General features: G+C 39.0%; 1 protein-coding gene across 5 annotated transcripts in view; it reads right to left on the minus strand.

Annotated features, from left to right (window-relative positions):
• The window catches only part of AMBRA1 (autophagy and beclin 1 regulator 1), a 190,501-nt gene that overhangs the window by 106,334 nt on the left and 63,417 nt on the right, over positions 1-20,750 (minus strand). For 2 of the 5 annotated variants that reach the window (XM_081279909.1, XM_081279911.1), the window contains 2 exons: positions 9,573-9,659; positions 5,075-5,251 (listed from right to left, as the gene is read on the minus strand). The exons of 1 other annotated variant lie outside the window; for it this stretch is intronic. In XM_081279909.1, the coding sequence (XP_081136035.1) occupies positions 5,075-5,251; positions 9,573-9,659 (264 nt within the window). The remainder of the gene's footprint in view (positions 1-5,074; positions 5,252-9,572; positions 9,660-20,750) is intronic. 2 more of the 5 variants (XM_081279910.1, XM_081279912.1) reach the window with 2 other exon arrangements.

Raw genomic sequence — 20,750 nt, forward strand, 5'->3', positions numbered from 1 at the left:
CACCTTTCTATTTAATAAGCCTCTTTACAAAAATTAATCAACCACTGTAAAACTTAAGTAAGTGAAATTATTTAAAATCTCTAGTAAATAGGAAAAGATTTTCTTTTAATCTCATCTCACATTAAGAATTAATTCGCTGGGGTTGTGGCTCAGTGGTAGAGTGCTTGCCTTGCACGTGCTAGCCCTGGGTTAGATCCTTAGAACCACATAAAAATAAATATATTACATAAATATTTTTAAAAAAATTAATTCTGGGGCTGAGGATACAGTTCAGCTGGTAGAGTGCTTGCCTCATATGCACAAGGTCCTGGGTTCAATCCCCAGCACCACACACACACACAAACAAAAATTAATTCTGGGCAGGAGTTGTGGCTCAATGGTAGACAGCTTGACTAGCATGTGTGAGGCACTGGGTTTGATCCTCAGCACCACATTAAAAATAAATAAATAAAATAAAGGTATTGTGTCCATCTATAACTAAAAATATTTTTTAAAAAATAAGAATAAATTTGTGTATAACCACAAGACTGGGTTCCTAATTAGATAAAATGTACTCCATGTTTGAATAAATATGTCAAAATATACTCTACTGTTATGTATAACTAAAAAGAATTTTTTATGAAGTATTCTGAAGCTGGGTGTGGTGGCACACATCTATAATCCCAGCTACTCAGGAGGTTGACACTGAAGGATCACAGGCCAGCCTAGGCAACTCAGCAAGACCCTGTCTCAAAATAAAAATTGAAAAGAACTGGGGGTGAAGCTCAGTGGTGGAGCATGTTGAGAAACCCTGGGTTGCACCTCAGCACAGTTAGAACAACAACAAAAACAAAGTATTAAAACTACCACTCAACAAATGTAGATAATTGGTAGATCTCTGGCTGATTGTAGTTCCAGTCTACAAAGAGCAAGTAGTTCAAGTCTACAAAGAGAATAATAATTTTACAGTGTTGACTTTCTCTTAAACTTCTAATTTCAGAGTCTATAGTTTACAGGTCAAAGGAAGAGACAAAAACAACACTATTTCAAAATGAAATAAATGACATCCCTCTGAAGATCAGATGCCAAAAGTTACCCTTCCATTTCATGGCTATAAGTTATGTATTTATTAAAGACTAGTCACTGACTCCTACAGAAGTCCTGGAAATCCCAGGGTCAGAACAGAGGGTATGAGCAAGTACTAAGAAGGACATGTGGGTTCACTCTGCTGAATTTCTAGCCAGGAGAACATGAAGTAAATATATGAATCTCACAAAGCCATCAGGATTATCGCCTGATTATAAGAGGAGTGTTATCTGGTTTCTAACATATTTTCTTTGCCATGGCTGAACTAAATTTCAGTTATACCAAAAGGAAGATGAAAAATATTAATAAATTAAAAGAAGCAACTTCCCCTATGCCACATACAATCAGATATCAAAGCTGACAGTCTTCAGAGCTCCCCTCAGTGACATCATGTACCAAGGAGACCTGTTAAGGACTTCCTTGCAAGAACATGTCTAGCGAGGGTCAGCTAGGCAATGTGGCACAAACCTGTAGTGCAAGCTATCAGGAGGCTGAGGTGGGTGGATCACTTGAGCCATGAGTTCCAGACAAGATCAGGCACATTCAGGTTGGTGTGACTGTTGACAAGCCAATGAATTTCAGAACAGCCTTAGCAACAGTGCAAGACCCCACCTCAAAAACAAAAAGAACGAGAAAGAAGCTCCCAATATAGGAGGTTCTCTGTACATTCGTATTACTGCTAGAACATATTATGCCAAATGAAGAGACCAGAATTCATCTCTGGCACCCAGAGAAACTGCATACTTAACACTATACATCATTGTGTATTTGATGAATATATGGATTTCTAGGTAAAGCAGACCCACATGAAACAAGATAAATTTATAAAGTGAAGAAAATAAATTAAATTAACCTAAAGAGACTTCATCTTAGAGCCAAAAGACTAGGATTCTCATGAGATGTTTTTCCTAGGCCAAAGTCCAAAGTATATTCCAGTGTCACAACTGGGAATGAAGGGTTTGTTTCTCTTCTGTGCTAGCCACAATTTTAAAGAAGCTGGATATAATTACCCAGTGCCTGGTATGTATGGTGAAAATAACTGTGGTTGATCTTATCTGAAGCATCTCTAGTACTGGCTATCATTAGCAAGGAACTTTGCTTAGGGTACCCTTTGCCTTAGAAGGTAAAATAGCTCTAGAAAGAGGTAAGAAGGGCAAGGATATGAGCTGGGATGATTCTGGGACTATAATTAGATTCAGAATTACAGATAAAAAAGAAAGGTACAATGCTAACTGGAACAATAGTCATAAAGGCACACATACCACCTCTTTTGCAGGCTTACCAACTACTAGGAACACAGCACTTAACCTGGGATTTATAAGAGCTATCTACCCTATCCTCTTTCCAAAGGATAATGAAAATTAAAACAGAAGTTTTCCTTATGTTTATGTGCCATTGACATTTTAGTAGTGGTCTGGGTTTGTGGTCTAGGTCTAGGCAGACAACATCACAAACAGGCAAACAACAATATCACAGGCAAACACACCTTTCATCTCTTATGAATATCTTTATGTAAAGACAACTGCTGAGGGCTTCAGGAGAGACTTGCTGACAGCAGGTTTCTGAATGCTGTTTGTGCATTCTGATAAACACAGGATCCTGCCATCTCAATCTTCACCACAGACAGAGATGAATGGCAGAAGACACCTGCCTGGGAAGATGGTCATTAACCCAAACCATAAGAGAATAGAAATTTTAACCTAATGCTGACCAATCTCCAAGGCTATTTTCCCTACAGATAAATCTTAATGGTCTTATTCCACAGCAAGCTTATGAATAAGCTCAAATATGATAGTATATAATTTTTTAAAGATTTTAGATCTGCAGGACAAAGTATAGGATATTAAATATGCTTGTTTCTGTTCTTTCTCATCTGAAACATCTGATTTGGTCAAGTCTCAGTATCCTCATTTAGAAAAGTACAATAGAGTAAATAACTAGCTAATTTGGTTACTGTAAGGATTGAACAAGGTGTGTATGTGTGTGATGTTTTGTTTGTTTTTTGATTTGGTGGTTGTGGGTGATTTAACCCAGGGATACATACCCACCCCATTTTATTTTTAATTTGAAACAGGATCTTAATAAGTTGCCAAATATTTGCCTTGAATTTGTGATTCTTCTGCCTCTGTCTCCTAAGTAGTTGAGATTATAGGCACACGCCACTTTGCCCAGCTAAACAAGGTTTTCAACTCTGTATCTTTATCTAGATATAGATATATAATTATATTAAATGGATACATTAGTATATATGATACAACTATTTTATAAGTTATCGATCAGTATACATATAAAACAATATTATAGCTGACACTTTTCATTCAGTAGATGATGGAAGGGAATCAAAGATAGGATCTGAGTAATGGCTCCCTTGGTTTTCTGAGAACTCACTGCACTTTGATGGGAAGAGCTCAACAATGCCAAAACAATCTATGATTTAGCAAATGAAAGAAGAATAGAGGAGTCAATCAGGGGCATAATATGACACGCAGGTGAGGAACCCAACAAAAGAATAGTGACTCTTAATGGTGTCCCATGTGTTAGGAGGATTTGAAACTGAATGTATCTTACCTGCTTCTCTGTACCTGAAAGAACTATGAGTTGTGACTATATAATCCTCTAAACCAGTTACCAAAGCTAAGGAAGATAATTAGGGTATAAAAATTAAAATAGGCTAGTACATTCCTTAATTTCTCACTCTCTCCCTCCTCAGCACTAGAAATTAAGAGAAGAGAAGCAAGTTTACAATAGGGAAGGAGATAGAAAAAGAATGGTCAGACAGTACAACAGTATCAACCAGCCAGCAACACCCTTCACTAGAAGACCTGGACTACTAATGTTGAGGTGACTAATCCACAGCTGCTATTAAAAACAAGATTAAAGTGTGCATCAGCCCCCAGAAGAAAGGCAAACAGACAGGGGAGGGACTTTCAGAGGGGCATCAGAGAAATTAGCCCATTGTTATTAACCAGAGAATGATACAAGATCTCCAGGGAAAAAACAATGGTGAGCCAGTGCATGAAAGGTGAAGAGAATGTGAAATCAGGTCGTGCTGAAGCCAGGGGGGAGGTGAGAGCACAGGTGGGCTGGGGGAGCTCAGGAAGGAGGCAGTCTGACACAGTAAAATCGAGGGGGAAGGAAAGGGAGAGGGAGGAGGTGGTAGCAGAAGAAAGGGAAGGTAAGATGAGAACAGAACATTTTAAACTAACCCAGAACTCCATTGTGAAGGACAAGTCACGAGGCAGGATACAGCTCAAAGGTATGAGCCCCACATTTCAACACTTGCTAAGAGATAACATAGCTTTCCAAGCATGCACAGAAAGGGGGCTAGACGATCCACAGCACTGACTCCCAGGACACCACAGGATTATCAGCAGAAAGACATTTTCAGCAGCACTAAGTGCCAGTAGCCTAGCATAAATGGTTTTGGGGGATTTGTTTGTTTGTTTTGATTTGGTGTAGTTTCCATTGTTGTTTGCTGTGTTGAGGATCACCAGGGCCTCATAAGTGCTGAGCAGGCATTATACCCCACCCCCTTGGCATGTATGTTTAAACAGCTTTTCTGAATGGACCCTGGTGCTGAAAAAAATCTATGGAGAACATATGTCACTACAGGTGTCTGCCTAGCTAAGGGAATGGAGTTCTGTTCACTGCCGGCATATGCATCCAAACTTGCCCCTAAGTGGACAGAGGGAGAAGCATTTCCATTGTCATGTTCATGCAAAAAGGAAATACACAAGTTGCCTGGCAAGCCCCAACCATCCTTTCCCAGTCTGGCCTGAGGCCCAATGGACCATCTCTTCCCACAGGCTCCAGTGAATCAGCAAACTGTCAGAGGTGGGAGTACTTTGGGGCATCTGAGCCCTCTGTCCTTTACCCCAACCTATTACTCATAAATAAGAACTTAAGGGTTGGAAGCAAAATGTTCACCATTGTTGGTCAGGCAGTGGCCAACTTGGAAGCACTCACAGCTTGGGAGGAGGAGAAGAAATCAAGCTGAGTATGTACTTACTCAAAATCCTCAAATTCCAAGTCGGTTCCCTCTACTGATGGACCCTGGTTGTCTGAGGAAGAGGAGGTGGAAGAACGGAGACGGTTCTGTTGGTAGCGCATAGAGCGCTGGCGAATACTGTCTCTCCGTGAGAGATACTGGATCATCCTCTGGGCGTAGTATGCAGCAGGAGATAATCTGAGTGAGACAGAGATGGACAAACACAAACTAGCACTAATGTGGGGAATACTGTGAGAGACAGTAAATTCAGCTCTCCCATGGTATCTCCCTGCTGAGGCAAACTCCAGACACATGAAAAATAAAGGGCATTTAACTAACTAGGAGGTTTGTTCTGTACAATGTTTATCAGACTATCGCAGTATTTATGTTCTGAGATAAGGCCAATAGGCAGTTTAATCAGTCATATTCTAATCAAAGCTGCCCATTCCCAAGAGGATTAATAATGGGCCTTTCTTTTAAACTTCTCAAGGGACCTGTCTTAGCTTCTCAGAGTGCACTTAAATAGATTCACAGCTTTTCCTTGATCACTACCCATATGCAAAATGTAAGAAATGAAAGATACCTTAGCAATCATCTTCTCTTTCATTTAACAGATGAGAAAATAGGTCAGGAGATGGTAACCTTTAGATGCTTAAAAAAGGCATTCATGGGCATCATTTCACTAGGACTTCATTCCTCTCCAACAAACACACAGAGTGCCAGATTTGACCTAGCTCCTTAAAATGATCTCTCTGCACCTCTTATCATTTCCTTACATATTAATCATAGATATTTGTAACCTGGAGAAAATATTCAAGACAGGGGCTGGGAGTAATATATACTTGGGAGAACAAAAGATCTAACAGAAATTTTTCTGTTCTTACAAATCACCACACTAGGGCTATTCCAATAAATAATCAGACTTACATTCTTCAAACGAAGGCTTAAATAATATCTTGATTCTCCCTGACAATTTCTAGTGTACCATAGAATTCCCAACATTGCATTCCCTCCTTTCCTACATCTTTTACATCACTGTTATATAATTTGAGGCTATGAACTAAGAATATGAGGAACAATAACTAAAATGTTTTATATGATATTATTAAGTGGATTGCTAAGCAATTTCAAGACTTAAAACCTGAGGCACACACTATGACTCAATAATGCCACTAGAAATATTATCCTACAGAAAAACATAAGATACACACCAGGAAATTCATTTGAAACATTGTCATCCTTAGTAAAAAGAAAAAAAAAAAAAAAACAGGAAATAATCCAAATGCCCAACAACAAAATAAATAAATTATATCCACAAAAAGAAATACTATGGAGCTATAAATAAGCATGTTATATGCTCAAAAGGAAAGATATCTAAAATAAAATTTTAAGTAGGGAAGAAGTCTGAAGAATGATATGTATTTACTAATATGTATACAAAAATATATATTTTTCCAATTAGGAAAAAAAACTAAAAAGAAACACAGCAATCCTCATGAGGATTCTTGGGGACTTACATTTCATATACTTAAATAATGTTTCAATATAAAAAGGAAAACAAAGTGTCTGTTTTTCCATTTTTTGTTTCTTTAAATGGGAATTTGATAGGAAATAAAAAGTTGTTTCCAAATGATACAAAAAAACTTTGTTACCAGGTACAGTAGTTTGTACCTATAATCCCAGCTACTCAGGAGGCTGAGGCAGGAACATTGTAAATTAGAGGCCAGCCTAGGCAATTTAGAGTGAGATTCCCCTATCTCAAAAACAAAACAAAACAGGCTGGGTGCAGTACTACACCCCTATAATCCCAGCAGCTACAGAGGCTGAGATAAGAGAATCCCAAGTTCAAAGCCAGCCTCAACAATTTAGTGAGATCCTATCTCTAAATAAAATACAAAAAAGGGGACTGGGGATGTGGCTCAGTGGTTAAGCGTCCCTGGGTTCAATCCCAGGTACAAAAAAAAAAAAAAAAATTGCAAACATCCTACAGCCTGACTTTTTAGTACTCTTGAGACTTTGTCCTCAATAAGTCTACCAGCCCAGGCCAAAGGAGATCCTGCAGTCAGCTGCTATAGAAACTGAAGCTGTCTCTGAAATGCCTGTCATCAGAGGTAGTGTCCTTCTCGCCAATCATCAAATGGAATTCCCAAGGAGGTGGCTCACAATTTCTGGAACTGAAAAATGTGTGATACAGAATAACAGGCTACATTGAGCAACACTGAATACAATTTATGTTTGAATAATAAGTAGGCATGAGATGCACAAATGCTTTGGCCAAGATAACCAGAGCACAAGAATTATTCCCTAAAAGCCTCAATTGATGGAATTTATCATCCATTTGGGTCCCTCATCCCATGCATTTCACAAGAATGAATCACGGAACATGAAAATTTCAACAGACAGAAGTCAATTCTCTTGAGTTGTTCTTATATTTACCAAATAATTGGTGATGATGGTAAATAGAATACTGATAGTGATAATAATAAATAAGGACTGTTCTATTATGTGGGGATACAATCATTCAGCACTAGGTAACCCTAGTTGTTTAATTCCACTCTAGGACAGAAGTTCCCTAAAACTATGATGTTATATATCAATGGTAAGAAAGGAAAAGAAGGAAAACTGATTCCTGACATCCTGACCTTTGTTCTTTTATTATACAAAGGGAAGTTGAGTTTCATGCTAAGGAGATATCTCACAAAGGCTTTGACCTATACACAGAATATAAGGTGTAGCCTAAGAAGAAAAAGAAATTAAACAACAGGTGATGAGGTAATGACAAGCATCCTCTTAAGGAAGAGCTGGAAAACCATCAAACAACCCTAAAGTGCTCCAAGTGAAATTTTAAGAGTTTAAATAAATCCTCAAGTTTTCTTCCAAGAAAAAACAATTTTCCTTCAAAAAAAATCTATTTTGTGTTCAAAAAGAAAAAGTAAAAATACAACACCACAAAGTATGACACTGTTGGTAATTCAGAAATCAGAGTAGAAATAAATAACAGATCACATGAAAGGAGGACAAATAACAGTCTTTAAGAACCACGGTTAAATTCTGCCAGGCTAAAATTTCTGGGGATAAGACTTCCACTGCTGTCCTCAAAGAAACTGTTGTACATCAAGAAGGTGTCCACCTCTGTTTCAAAGTATTTGATTCACACACACACACACACAAAAAAAAATCCTTCCTTTGTCAAGAGCTTATAACTATAACTTGCAAACATAATTAGAGGCTAACATAAACTTCCTGGCTTCAGTCATCTTCTAAGTCTAATCTATTTTTTGTTGTTTTCCAGTACTGGGGATGGAACCCAGAAGTGCTCTACTACAGAGCTACAACCCTGATCCTTTTTTTAATTTATTAATTTTGAGACATGCTCTTGCTAAGTTACTGAGACTGGCCTAAACTTGTGACCCTCTCTTCCCTCAACCTTCCAAATAGCTGGGATTAAATGTGTGCACCACCATGCCCAGCTCTGCCTACCTGTTTTAAAAGTCATCCATTCCTATGTTCCCTGATTCTTAAGATTTGCCATTTCTGGGGTGTGGAAACAAAAGTAAGAGGATAACAGAGAACCCTTTCACTGGTATCTCAAAAAGAATGTGCAGTTGTCACGACATAACTGCCCCAATGACAAAATCATTTAGTATCCCTGAAATCAACTTGGTCTAACAATGCTTCCAAGTGGACTTAAAAGTCTTAATTTTGAGCAAAACTAATTTAGTTTTATTTGACCTATATTGCTAACTTGCCAACCCCACCATTATAAACATTATAAGTTATGCTTTTCTTTTGGCAAAGCCTCACAATGTACTCTGCTCCAATAATGTACAGGTTACCCCTTTTTAGATGATTAAAAGATCAGTACATCCTGCTATGAGCACCCCAAGGCACTGCTCTCTACAAATAAACATTATAAAAGAGTTCAATGTTTCATTCTTGGTTCACAAAAATGGGCCCTGAGCTAATCTAAATTTTCTTCTCCTTAAGAATTTTTCAAACATCTTCTAAAAAATATAAACCAAGCACTTGTTTCATTCAGTTTATCTCTTCCTTTATCTCTTCTTCAGGTAGTCTCCAAATATTCAGTAACTAAAGGAACTTGGCTTCTGCTCTTTGATATTCCAATTATCGCAAATAGGGTTTTTGTTTAACTGGCAAGTATTTTCCCTATTATTGTAATAAACTCCTCTTTCTCTTTTGGTTGTCCATCTGACATGCAACAGCTTCGTGGGCCAGCAGGAAAGAATATCCTCTGATGGCCTGTGGCCTTCACAGGTCTCTTTTCTAGTGCCCCAACGACAGAAGTGAGCCACAAAGGACAAGAGCTCAGTCTCCAGAGGTGCTATTCACTTACCTGCAACACTTCCCAATCACCTGAACCACCTGTCTCAAAAACTTTAACTGAAGAATAAAAGAGCACCAGGACCAGAGAGGCACAAGGACGGGGCTTCCAACAGCTTGGCAACCCCAAGGGCCGCCCCTCCCCCCCACCTAGTGCCATTTCTCACTTTGGCCTTACCTCGCTGGGTCTGGGTAAATTGGGTGCTCTCTGGATCCTGCTCCATCATAACGGGATAATGAAATGAGGGAAGACTCCAGCAGCCTCCTAGCAGAGATTAAAAAAATGGCAATAATCCCTGTCAATTACCAACTCAGAGGTCATTTATTAGGGGAAATGGGGGAAAGATATATAACTTCCCCCATTGTTGCCTGCTAACACCTATTATCTGGGAGCACACACTTCAACAAGCTAAGTATGTAGAAACATAAATTAAATAAGAGCTATAGCGCTCCCACACTGGATGCAGCCACTGTATTATGCTGAATATTGTTCTTCAGTGAGTAATGAACAAGTGCCTCAGAAACATGATCATATTTCTATTTGCAGTACCATCAATAGACAAACAGAAGGTTGGGATCAACACAGGAGGGAAAAACTAGGTGCACTTGGAGATTACTACATAGTGCCAACATTTTTCTTGGCGTTCAGTTCCTTTGTACCATTATAATCCACATCCCCTTATCTTCTTCTCATTCTGCTCTGCCCATATTCTTTTCGTGAGTAAGAGTATTCTTAGGATTCCCTTAACAACTGACAAAGACCTTATATGATCTAGCCTAACCAAAAGTACAACTCACCATGTGCGATACACACTTTATGGAGCACTTTTTGAGTACCAAGTGGTATACTAAGAACTTCACATGTATTTAGTTAGAGACCTAGAGACAGATATCACTAAATACATGAGAACACTGGGCCTAGAAGTTAAAGTATGTCGCCCTGTGGCACACAGCTGTTAAGAGATAGTGTCAGAACTCCAGTGAAGGCCTATATTAAATCTAAAATACTTCAAGCCTCTATGCTGTACTGCAGGACCTTCCAGGGCCCACCCGGGGAAACAAGTACATAAGGGACACAAGTGCCTATTGTATGCATTCCTCATGAGCAAGGGATACTGGTAAACAGGAAGGTATGTATCCCATCACTCAACACCAGCAAACAAGCTACAACTGCGCTAGTGTTGCTGGCTCTTCCCATTCTTTGAGTAAAGCCAAAACTTTGGACTTTTACATGAAATCTTCTGATTATTAAGAACATAAACTTTTTATTTCTCTTCATACAATAAGAGCCAGTTAATATGGCCCAGGGGCTCCTTGGTCTACCATAGCTGCCATACTACTTCTTAATTCATATAAGCCTTGGCATCCAGTAAAGCTCCTGACATAGAAGACATTCTTAAGAAAGTGGTCTCAGAGCTGAGCTCAGTGGTGCAATTGTCGGGGCGCCCTGAACAGGAGCTGAGCACACCCCCTTAGCCTTGAGTAATGAGGGTGTGGAACTGGCACATGCAATGGGAAGTAAGCGGGCCTTAACTTCCCTCAGCAAGGAACTGCAGCTCTGGGATTGGGCGTCACCCAACAGATTGGGCTACACCTCCCTGTTTGTTGTAACACAATCTCTTGCTTTATTTGGGTGGAATATTCTATCGAATGTCTTCCCCTAATAAATACTAGGGTTTGGAGTGTGCTCGCTCTCTTGCCTCTTGTCTCCCTTGCCCTCCAGCATGGGAGTTGACACCTGAGGTCTTAGAGCTGTCCCTGGCCCTGGAAAAAGGTATTTCTGTGTTTGGGTGGTCTTTTAGTTGCCGGCCAGTCAGGTGATGACATCCAAAAGACTTGAAAGGCTGACGCAGGAAGATCCCAACTTTAAGGTTGGGAGATACAACTCAGTGGTACAGCACCCCTGAGCTCAATCTCAAGTACCACTACACAAAAAGAAGAAAAAAAACAAAAAGTGGTCTCAGAAGTAAGTGCATATTGTTCCTCTCCAGCAGCATTTTGCTTAAGACTCCCAGAGTCTACAGTTCCCTGCCAGATTCTTCTTTAAAGCAGATCTGCAGGATAAGGACAGCAGCTACCAATCTTTTCCAATTGATTTAATTCAATTCAGCGTTATTAAAACCAGCTGGCTTTAGGTATAGTCATGTGCAGTCACTTTACTCCAGCAACTGGCCTACTGCAACATTTCCCATAACAGCCCAGGGAAAAGATAAAGGCAAGGCCCCATCAACCTGGCTTACAACCATTTCTGCTCCTGAAAACCACCTGTCAAAGATGTTTTTTGTCTAGAAAAGAACTATATGCCCACAATTTAACGCCACTAAATGTGGAAAACACAATACAACCAGTGAGAAAAAGAGGAAAGCAATAAAATACAACTCTCTAGTTGAACACCCAACTCCTCAGTGATATCACAATGTTCACAGAAATGGTGTGCTCTTCATCAATTCCAAAACACTTTTTTTCCCCTGCGTTCTAAGGTGTCAAAAATTTTTTTCCAATCGGGACACATAAAAATTGGCATATCCAAAGTTTGTTTTTTTAGTTGTTGATGGACTTTTATTTTATTTACATATATGTGGTGCTGAAAATCAAACCCAGTGTCTCACACATGCTAGGCAAGCACTCTACCACTGAGCCACAACCCCAACCCCTTGTCTTTGAGTTTTTGAAATACAAAAATGCTTGTGTGCAGTAGGTAAGTGAGAGGTGCATAGGTTGGAGAAAAAAAGAAAAGCAAAATTTTGAGAAGAGTATCGACCTAGGACATTTAAGTCCTCCTTCCAAAAGCTTATTTTTTAAGTGATACATAAAACATAAAATTGTAGATATTAGTAGGATACTAGGTAATGCTTTAATACATGGACACAGTATATAATGTGTAAGTCAGGTTAAACGTCTTTTTCTTCAAATATTCTTCATTCTTTATGGTGAAAACTGTCAAAATCTTTCTTCTAGTTTTTGAAATGCATAGAACACTATTATTACCTATAGTCACTCTACTGTGCAATAGCACATCAAAACATCTGTTTCTATCTTAACTGTAACTTAGTACTTATTGATCAAAATGTTACCTTATAATAGTAGTATTATATTAACTAAAACTAGTTCTTTAGGATCAAAGAATGAGTTAAAGAATGAAAGCAAGATCTGGGAGCAGCTGCCTGCCCTAGAAAACCTAGACAATTGTTCCACTCTTAAGTGCTTTGGAGTTAGTCCTGAGTCCCTCCCAGCCCTGTTGTACCATCCTTGAAACAGCCACTTAGTAAAGCAGAAGAGCTTTGGTGAGGAGCATCCTCCAGTGTGACCAAAATATATCTAGTAGTTAGGCCTGGAAAATTAACCTGGTAAGTTATGAGGCAAATATTGCCCCCTACTGTGTCAAGGCAACAACAGTACTCAAAGAAAAAACATATCAGGGATGATATAAAGGAGATTCCTGAACTGGAAGAAAAAAAAGCAAAGAAAATTTGATTTAAAATTTTGATTTTAATGATTCTACTTGAAAATCCTACAGTCCTACTTCCCACTCTTCCTATCTTAATTAGGAAGACTTCTTTAAATCAGAGTAGAATCAAAATGTTAAGCTTTGTCCCTGTGGAGTCTCTGATGAGATTCTTTTGGAACATACATTCCTTGTGCCTACTTACTACAGAATCTTCTGGCACTAACTGCTACCCAGACAACATAGAAGGACCAGCAAAAAAAAAAAAAAAAAAGTATTATGTATTATGTATATATGTGTGTGTGTGGGGGGGGGGTATATGTACATACACACACACATATGTGGCATTTTAGCTACTAATACTCAAAATCCAGAGAGCAAATAAGAATGAATAGTACTTCTATACATATACAAATCAGTGATAAAACATAAATTCTCCCCAAGTAAAAATAGAGCTCTCCAATCAATTTGGAATAAAGAAACAGAGCTACTAGATAGGTACCACCACCACTCCTAGAAATCTCAAAGAAAAATCTTTCTCTCATATTGTTAGCTTCTTTTAAAGAGCTATCAACTGGAAATGGCATGAGAAAATGGAATGGGATAGTAGCTGTGCACCTTCTGCTCTGGCCCCCACAAATCTGACTTGACTTAATATCATGCAATTTGATAATGCAAAATCAGGAAGGAATGAGGGAGGGGTCAGTTAGGGTTGTTAAGGCTTAAAGCAGCTATTTCATTCTGACCTACAAACTCAGTTTAAAAATATTTGGGGTGGGGTACGGGGAACTGAACTCAGGGGCACTTGAACACTGAGCCACATCCCTAACCCTATTTTGTATTTTCTTTAGAGATAGGGTCTCACTTGGTTGCTTAGCGCCTCGCTTTTGAATCTCAATCCTCCTATCTCAGCCTCCATAGCCATTGGGATTACAGGAATGCACCATAGCACCAGGCTAGAAATATTTTAAAGAGTTAATGGAGTGTGGTGGCACACGCCTGTAATCCCAGCAGCATGGGAGGCTGAGGCAGGAGAATCGTGAGTTCAAAGCCAGCCTCAGCAACTTAGTGAGGCCCTAAGCAACTCAGTGAGACCCTTTCTCTAAATAAAAACACAAATAAGGGCTGGATATGTAGCTCAGTAGTAGGCACCCCTGGGTTCAATCCCTGGTACAAAAAAAGGTCACTGAATTGGGGCACGATGGTACCAGCAACTCATGAGGCTAAGGCAGGAGGATCACAAGTTTGAGGCCAGCCTTAGTAATTTAAGAAGACTCTGTCCCAAAATAAAAAGGGCTGGGGATTTAGTTAAGTGGTAAAATGTCCTTGAGTCCAGTCCCCCACTACCACCAAAAAAGCGGGGGTGGGCTGTCACTGAGGCCTTCAGAACAAAACAAAAACCCTTTAAAACTCCTTTCTTTTCTCCCTCAAGTGCCTGGTTCATCTGTGGGTTATTTATATGGGTTTTTTTTTTTTGGGGGGGGGGGCAAGGGAGAGGTACAGGGATGACTGAAGTCTTTGCAATTTTTCTGCAAGTCTGAAATTACATCAAAATAAGAAAATAAAAGCATCCAATGTACAAAAAATATAAAAGTGAAATACTGAAGTCAAAGGGGGTAGTCATTCATTTTCACAATTATTCACTTCTAAAAAAGATTCCTTCACATCATGTACTACCGTTTATGTATGATGTGTCAAAATGCATTCTACTATCATGCATAACCAACTAAAACAAACAAACAAACAAAAAATAAATAAATAAACAGTCCTTCAAATAGCAATTTTCTCTAATGCTCTACAGTCAGTTTGGTAAACTATAACCCTGTGTGAGACAGCTTTTTTTGTAAATAAATTTGTCTGAACACAGTCACATCCATTCATTTACGTATTTTCCTTGGCTGCTTTGGAGCTAGCAAAGCAAAGTTAAGAGACAAAGCCACTTAGCCCTTTACAGAAAATGTATGCCCACTTCTGCTCTAAAATATTTGCTTATGTAAAATTCCTTGAAAAACAAGGTACAATTATTAAGAAACAGAACAATAATAACAATAAAACTATAAATTAAAGTTTTATGCATTAGTGAATGTTATCAAAAATGATTACTGGAATGTATGATATATCAAAAGTACATAAATGCATTCTATGGTCATATAATTAAAACAAATTAAATTTTTTTTAAAAAATGATTGGGCTAGGAGTGTTAGCTAAGTGGTAGAATGCTCGCCTAGCATGAGAGAGGCCATCCCCAGCACAAGAAACAGAAAGAAAGAGAGGAAGGAGGGAGAGAATCAAGGAGGAAGTAAGGAAAAAAGGGAGGGACAGAGGGAGAGAAGAAGGATATTAAGCCCTGCTGAAGCCCTCAAGAGGCACACAATTCAGGCTGTAAAAGTCCTAACACTGTAAATGAACATGACTATCTGTTCCTTCAATTAATATTTTAAATATTTGGAAAGGCGTTACTTATATCAGCTCTATCTTTTGATGACTACTGATGTCTAGGAAGACAATAAAAATAGCGGAAGAAAACTCTTGAACAGAAAAAGTGATCAGGGTAGATGAGATGAACCATCTTTTTTTGTTGTTTTTTTAAAGGTTTCCTTTCAGATTCAATAGACATCAGTTGAGAAGCAGAAAGTCTGGGAACTGGTCTAGACAGAATGAACAAGTCAGTGACAACTCCTCCCTGTTAAACAATTATACCCTGAAGTCATTCTTTTAGCTGGTTGTCAGATCTCAGAGGAAATCAATATTCTAAAGCAAACAAACATGTTCAGACTTTCTCCAGACATTGGAAACAATCAATCGCCAGAATTGTGGCCTCTTCAGTTAGGGAAAGCCTGCTACCAGAAGCTAAGATGCCACTGGTGCCCCATGCTTAAGGAGTTATTTCCTTGCCTGGTTTCAAAGTCAGGGTGGCATCTGCTATTTCAATTCAGCAGAGCCAAACCCAAACTAACAGCTCCCTTCTGCCCAGGAAATAAAATACAAATTCCTCAGCCTGGCATCCAAAGCTTTGCAGCAGAACTTCTCATTCCTTTTGGATATACTATATGCTCTAGCCCAGTGTTTTTCTTTCTTTTTCTATATTTTTTGTTTTGTTGTGCTTTGCAGTACTAGGGAATTAACCCAGGGGAGGTCTACACCACTGGGCTACATGCCCAGACCTTTTAAATTTTATTTTGGACACAGTCTCACTAAATCGCCCAGGCTAGTCTTGAACTTACGATTCTCTTAACTCCCAAAGTGCTGGGATTATTGGCATGTACTACTGCACCCAGCAGAACTGAGGAATTAATACACAAGCCCGCGTTCAATTAGCCATTAGAATGACATCATTACACATCATGTAACCTTACTGCATACCTATGAAAGGATGACAGTGAAAAACACAAAGAACATTTTTGCACAATTATAAAAATAGCTTGACTTTGGGGATCCCAGACTACACTTTGAAAAACATTGCTCTAGCTGAACTATACAAACCCTTACTATCCTGATCCTGTACTTATCTTGACTGTTTTTTCTTCCTGGAAAGTTCTTCTCCCTCATCAATGCCTGTAAAAATTTTTCTAAGTTTAAATGCCTTACTCCTACAACCAGAAATTCACCCTCCTCCTTGATACCCCATAGCATTTTGTACCTTTCTTAAGAGACCTTCTCCCAAGCCACCTTATTTTGCAGTCACTTAGAAATATATATAGTCTCTGCTACTGGACTATAAGCTACATGAATGAAAGCAAGTACTGTTTCCAAGACATCTTTTTATCCCCACCAAAACTCACATCCTAACTCACATGTAACAGAGACCAACAAATATCAAAGTGAATCAATCAGCAGCCCTAACTAGAATAGGAAGAAGTAGTAAGACAATTTATCTCTTTGTCCCTCAGTGACCTGGTGACTCTCAGACAAGGTTGCCAGATGTCAAAAAATTCACATCAAAATTTCTATAGGAACAAAGTTTTCAAAAACTGCTTACATCACTCTTCATCATTCTGGTCACTTAAGCCACTCAGGTTAAAGTGCTGACACAGTTGTCCTGATAAATGCAGTGCTGCCTGGTCCCTGGGAGACTCATTAAATCACACAGTCAGAGGCTGGTTATTTGCCTAGGAAACTACCACCGATGCTCCTAGACTGTATATTGCCAAAAGAGACCTTAGAGAGGAAAGAGGGCAATGAAAGGGGGAATGAAAAGGCAGGAGGTCAAAGAAACTCAGTTGCACTACTAGTTTCATTTCTGAATCTTGCTCTGTAAGCCCAAATCTGTGCCTTAGGCGCATGCTTAGGCTGGGAGATGACAAGCCCTTATTCTTTGTAAAAAATAATTGTGTGTTCTGAAACGACACCTCTATTATGATTTCTGAATTGACATCTCTGCTTTAAAGCAGAGGCTTCCAAGCCTCCCCATTTCACACACTAGCAATTATCGTTTAAGTTATCCAATGATAGGCACTCATCTGATAACTGCAGGGCCCCCTACATCTAGGAATGCACTTATAGCACGTGGTGCAGTTGCCAGCAGAGCCTGGCAGACAATTCCTACTCCTGCTGTGGGGTGGACCAAGGCAAGGCGGCATTGCTAAAAGACTAACCTCAGAGAAAAAAACAGACATAGTACAGAAAGGGCTCATACTGCCTATGGTATAGCTCAGCTTGATTTTACTATCATCAAGCATAAACAATTCACAAGGCTCAAAACAATGCCTTCTACCAGAAAACCTCAACAATGTCTATACCAACATTAAAGTACTTCACAATGCCTCTGAGCAGTGAGCAATAGATGGTAAAACATCAGAACACAACATAATCACATAGACACCAAAAGGGAAGAGGCTGGCAACAGAAATTATATATGGTGCACAATCATGTATCCAGCTATATAAAAGTCTTGCTTGAAAAGTCAGCCATGCTCCTTGGGGAACAAATGACCCTCTGCTGTTTGGTGAGTGGTTATTTTTCATACATTCATGAAAATGATTGCTCAGCACTACGATTAGCTCTTACACACTCTCAACATATTACAATATGGTTATAAAACTTTATTTATTTAAAAAAATTCACTTTTGTCTACATATAACTCAAAGGCCCAAAATGATCTACAAGGATGTCTACATTCAAATCCATTTTTGCCAGCAGGCTTGGAAAGTCTATTCACAGACCTGACTTGTTTTCAAATCAAGAATTTAGATCAGAGGCTTTTCACTAGAAGATGAGTAAGAGCAGGACTATGAATAAAAGTTCCACAGCTAGCTCTGATACTCATATGCACACATGTTCCACAAGCAAGAGCTGGTATATATAGGTTCAAACCTTAATTAAGAGGCAGTGCATCCTAATCGACTGATTAAAAAAAAAAAAATCAAGGAGAGACTTACAGAATTCCATAACCATGACTTCTCAGTGAACTTTTTGTGTGTGTGTGTGGGGGGGGGGGGGGCGGGTACTAAGGATTGAACCCAGAGGTACTCAACCACTGAGCCACATACATCCCTGCCCCCCCCCCTTTTTGTATTTTATTTAGAGACAGGATCTCACTGAGTTGCTTAGGGCCTCACTAAGTTGCTGAGGCTGGCTTTGAACTTGCAATCCTCCTGCCATAGCCTTCCAAGCTGCTAAGATTATAGGCATGTGTCACCACCCCACCATCTGTTAACTTTATTCAAAAGAACATAAATCCTAAAAAGTATAACTCTGGGTCTACTAATTCTACAAAGAGTATGTTGACAGAATCCTCTGCTCTTCAAACAAACCAGTGTAGTCCTCTAAGATGATTTTTCACATTCCTGACCTTAAGTGTTAAAAATCCTTGACTAAGACCATTTATTAAAAAGTGACCTGACAGACAGTGCTCTATAATTGAAAGTAAAATCTTTTTTTGAAGTGGAAGATACTGGAGATTTAACCCAGGGATACTCTACCACTAAGCTGCATCTCCAGCCTTGTTTATTTATTTATTTATTTGAGACACTGTCTTGCCCATACTGGCCTAAAACCTGACATTCTCTTGCCTCAGCCTACTGAGTGACAGGAATTGCAGGCATGCACCACTGTGCCAGGTTTACAAAGTAAAAACTTAGGGCCAGCATCAGGAAGGCAGTGAGAGTGAGTATGAAGCCTTACTAGAGAATATGGAAAAAGGAAAGTACAGTGAGTGAGCTGGGGCCCTCATTAACCAGAAGCAAAGAGGCAGCTTTCCTGGCTCAAATCTATTCATATAATGAGGTTTGGGGATTCTAAAGAAATAGACAGGAGGGCAAAGACTCCAGCTTGGCCCTCAAACAATCTACTGGTAGCTCTTGAGCTAACACAAAGTTCAGAGTACATTCACTTTCCTTATAACCAAGGTTCATTCGGAACTGCTTTCCTTAGTAACATTTGATCTGTACTAATTTACATCTGGGGATATACTACTTGCCTTTCCACTGATCCTGACTTCAACAACCACCTTCATTCCTCTTGGACTCAGGATCTGAGACTCCACTGGAATAATTTCTCCATCATTTCCCTCTGTCTAGACAACATGAAATTGTCATAAATGACACCTAAAGTACAATTAGTAGAGAAACTGCAATTTCCACTCTCCTCCCCCGTTCCCCAAAAGAATCGCACATTATCATCCTCCAGCATGTCAATCAATACTACCCTGATGAAGATTAACTCTGTGGAGTCTGGAAGCCATTTAATTCCCAGCTTGCTAAAAACTATGCATTTCTCCCCTCTACTATAATTAGAAAACATGTAAATTGCCTTCTTTTACCAGTACTAATGGCTATAATCGCAGAGATCTGAATGCCTGCTGAATCGATACCTGTGTAAAAAGTCCTTGCAAATACCACTTTACCCAGCTGCATATTATTTAGGAGAATCACAGACAAAAGGGGAAGAAAAGGCAAAGAAGGGGAGAGTCAATGAAAGGCATGACTCAAGACCATCATAACCAGGCAATACTAGTATAATTATTATAAGAATAATGATTTGTAGTTGCTGCCAGTTCCTTATAAAATATATTAAAACAACAGAAAGATCAAAGGACAACACTAATCATCAAATGATTTATCAGTGGTTTTTAATGGGAGGAGGGTTTCCATGGGGGCTATTTGGTAATTTCTAAAGACAGTTTTGCTTATTGTAACTGGTGGGAAGTGCTACTACTGTCTATTAAGTACGGCAGGACTACTACTAAAGTCCTACAATGTATGGGACAGCCTCCCACAATAAGAAATTACCTATCTGAAAATGGCAAAAGTGCTATTGTTGAGAAATCTTCTGATATGTCTTAAGTGTCTGAGTCAATTCATTAGAAACGAAATAACTAAAATACAAAATAATTTGGTATTTGAGCTTTAGAATCAGGCAGATTGCCATTTAAATTCCACCCTGTATCATTTATTAGCTATATGACCTCAGACATGTTCACTATCTTCAGCTTCCACATTTTGAGGGGAAATCTCTATGTCATAAGATTTTTATCATTAACAGCTCTGTGTGGTGGCGTGTGCCAATAATTCCAGTGACCCAGGAGGCTGAGGCAGGAGGACCACAAGATTCAGGCCAGCCTTGGCAACTTAGAGAGACCATGTCTCTAAATAAAAAATAAAAGGGGAATGGGGATATAGCTCAGTGGTAAAATACATTTCGTTTCATTCCTCAGTAGCACAACAATTAAAAAAAAAAGTTTACAATTAAGTGAAGTACAGTAGACATATATTACAATAAGTAGCCCACTGGTTTTTTTCTTCCTTGGATTACAACCTCCAAAATACACAGAGGGAATATGATGTACCATGACCACTCAAATCACTATGCCTAAAAAGAAGACATGTGTTAAAGAAGAAAGTATACTGTAAAGGCATAAATGAAAATCACATGAATCCTATTGTTGTAGGGACAAACGAGGCAAGGCACTGA

Source organism: Spermophilus citellus (genome assembly GCF_964194105.1).
Source record: "Spermophilus citellus genome assembly, chromosome: 2".
Lineage (NCBI taxonomy): Eukaryota > Metazoa > Chordata > Mammalia > Rodentia > Sciuridae > Spermophilus > Spermophilus citellus.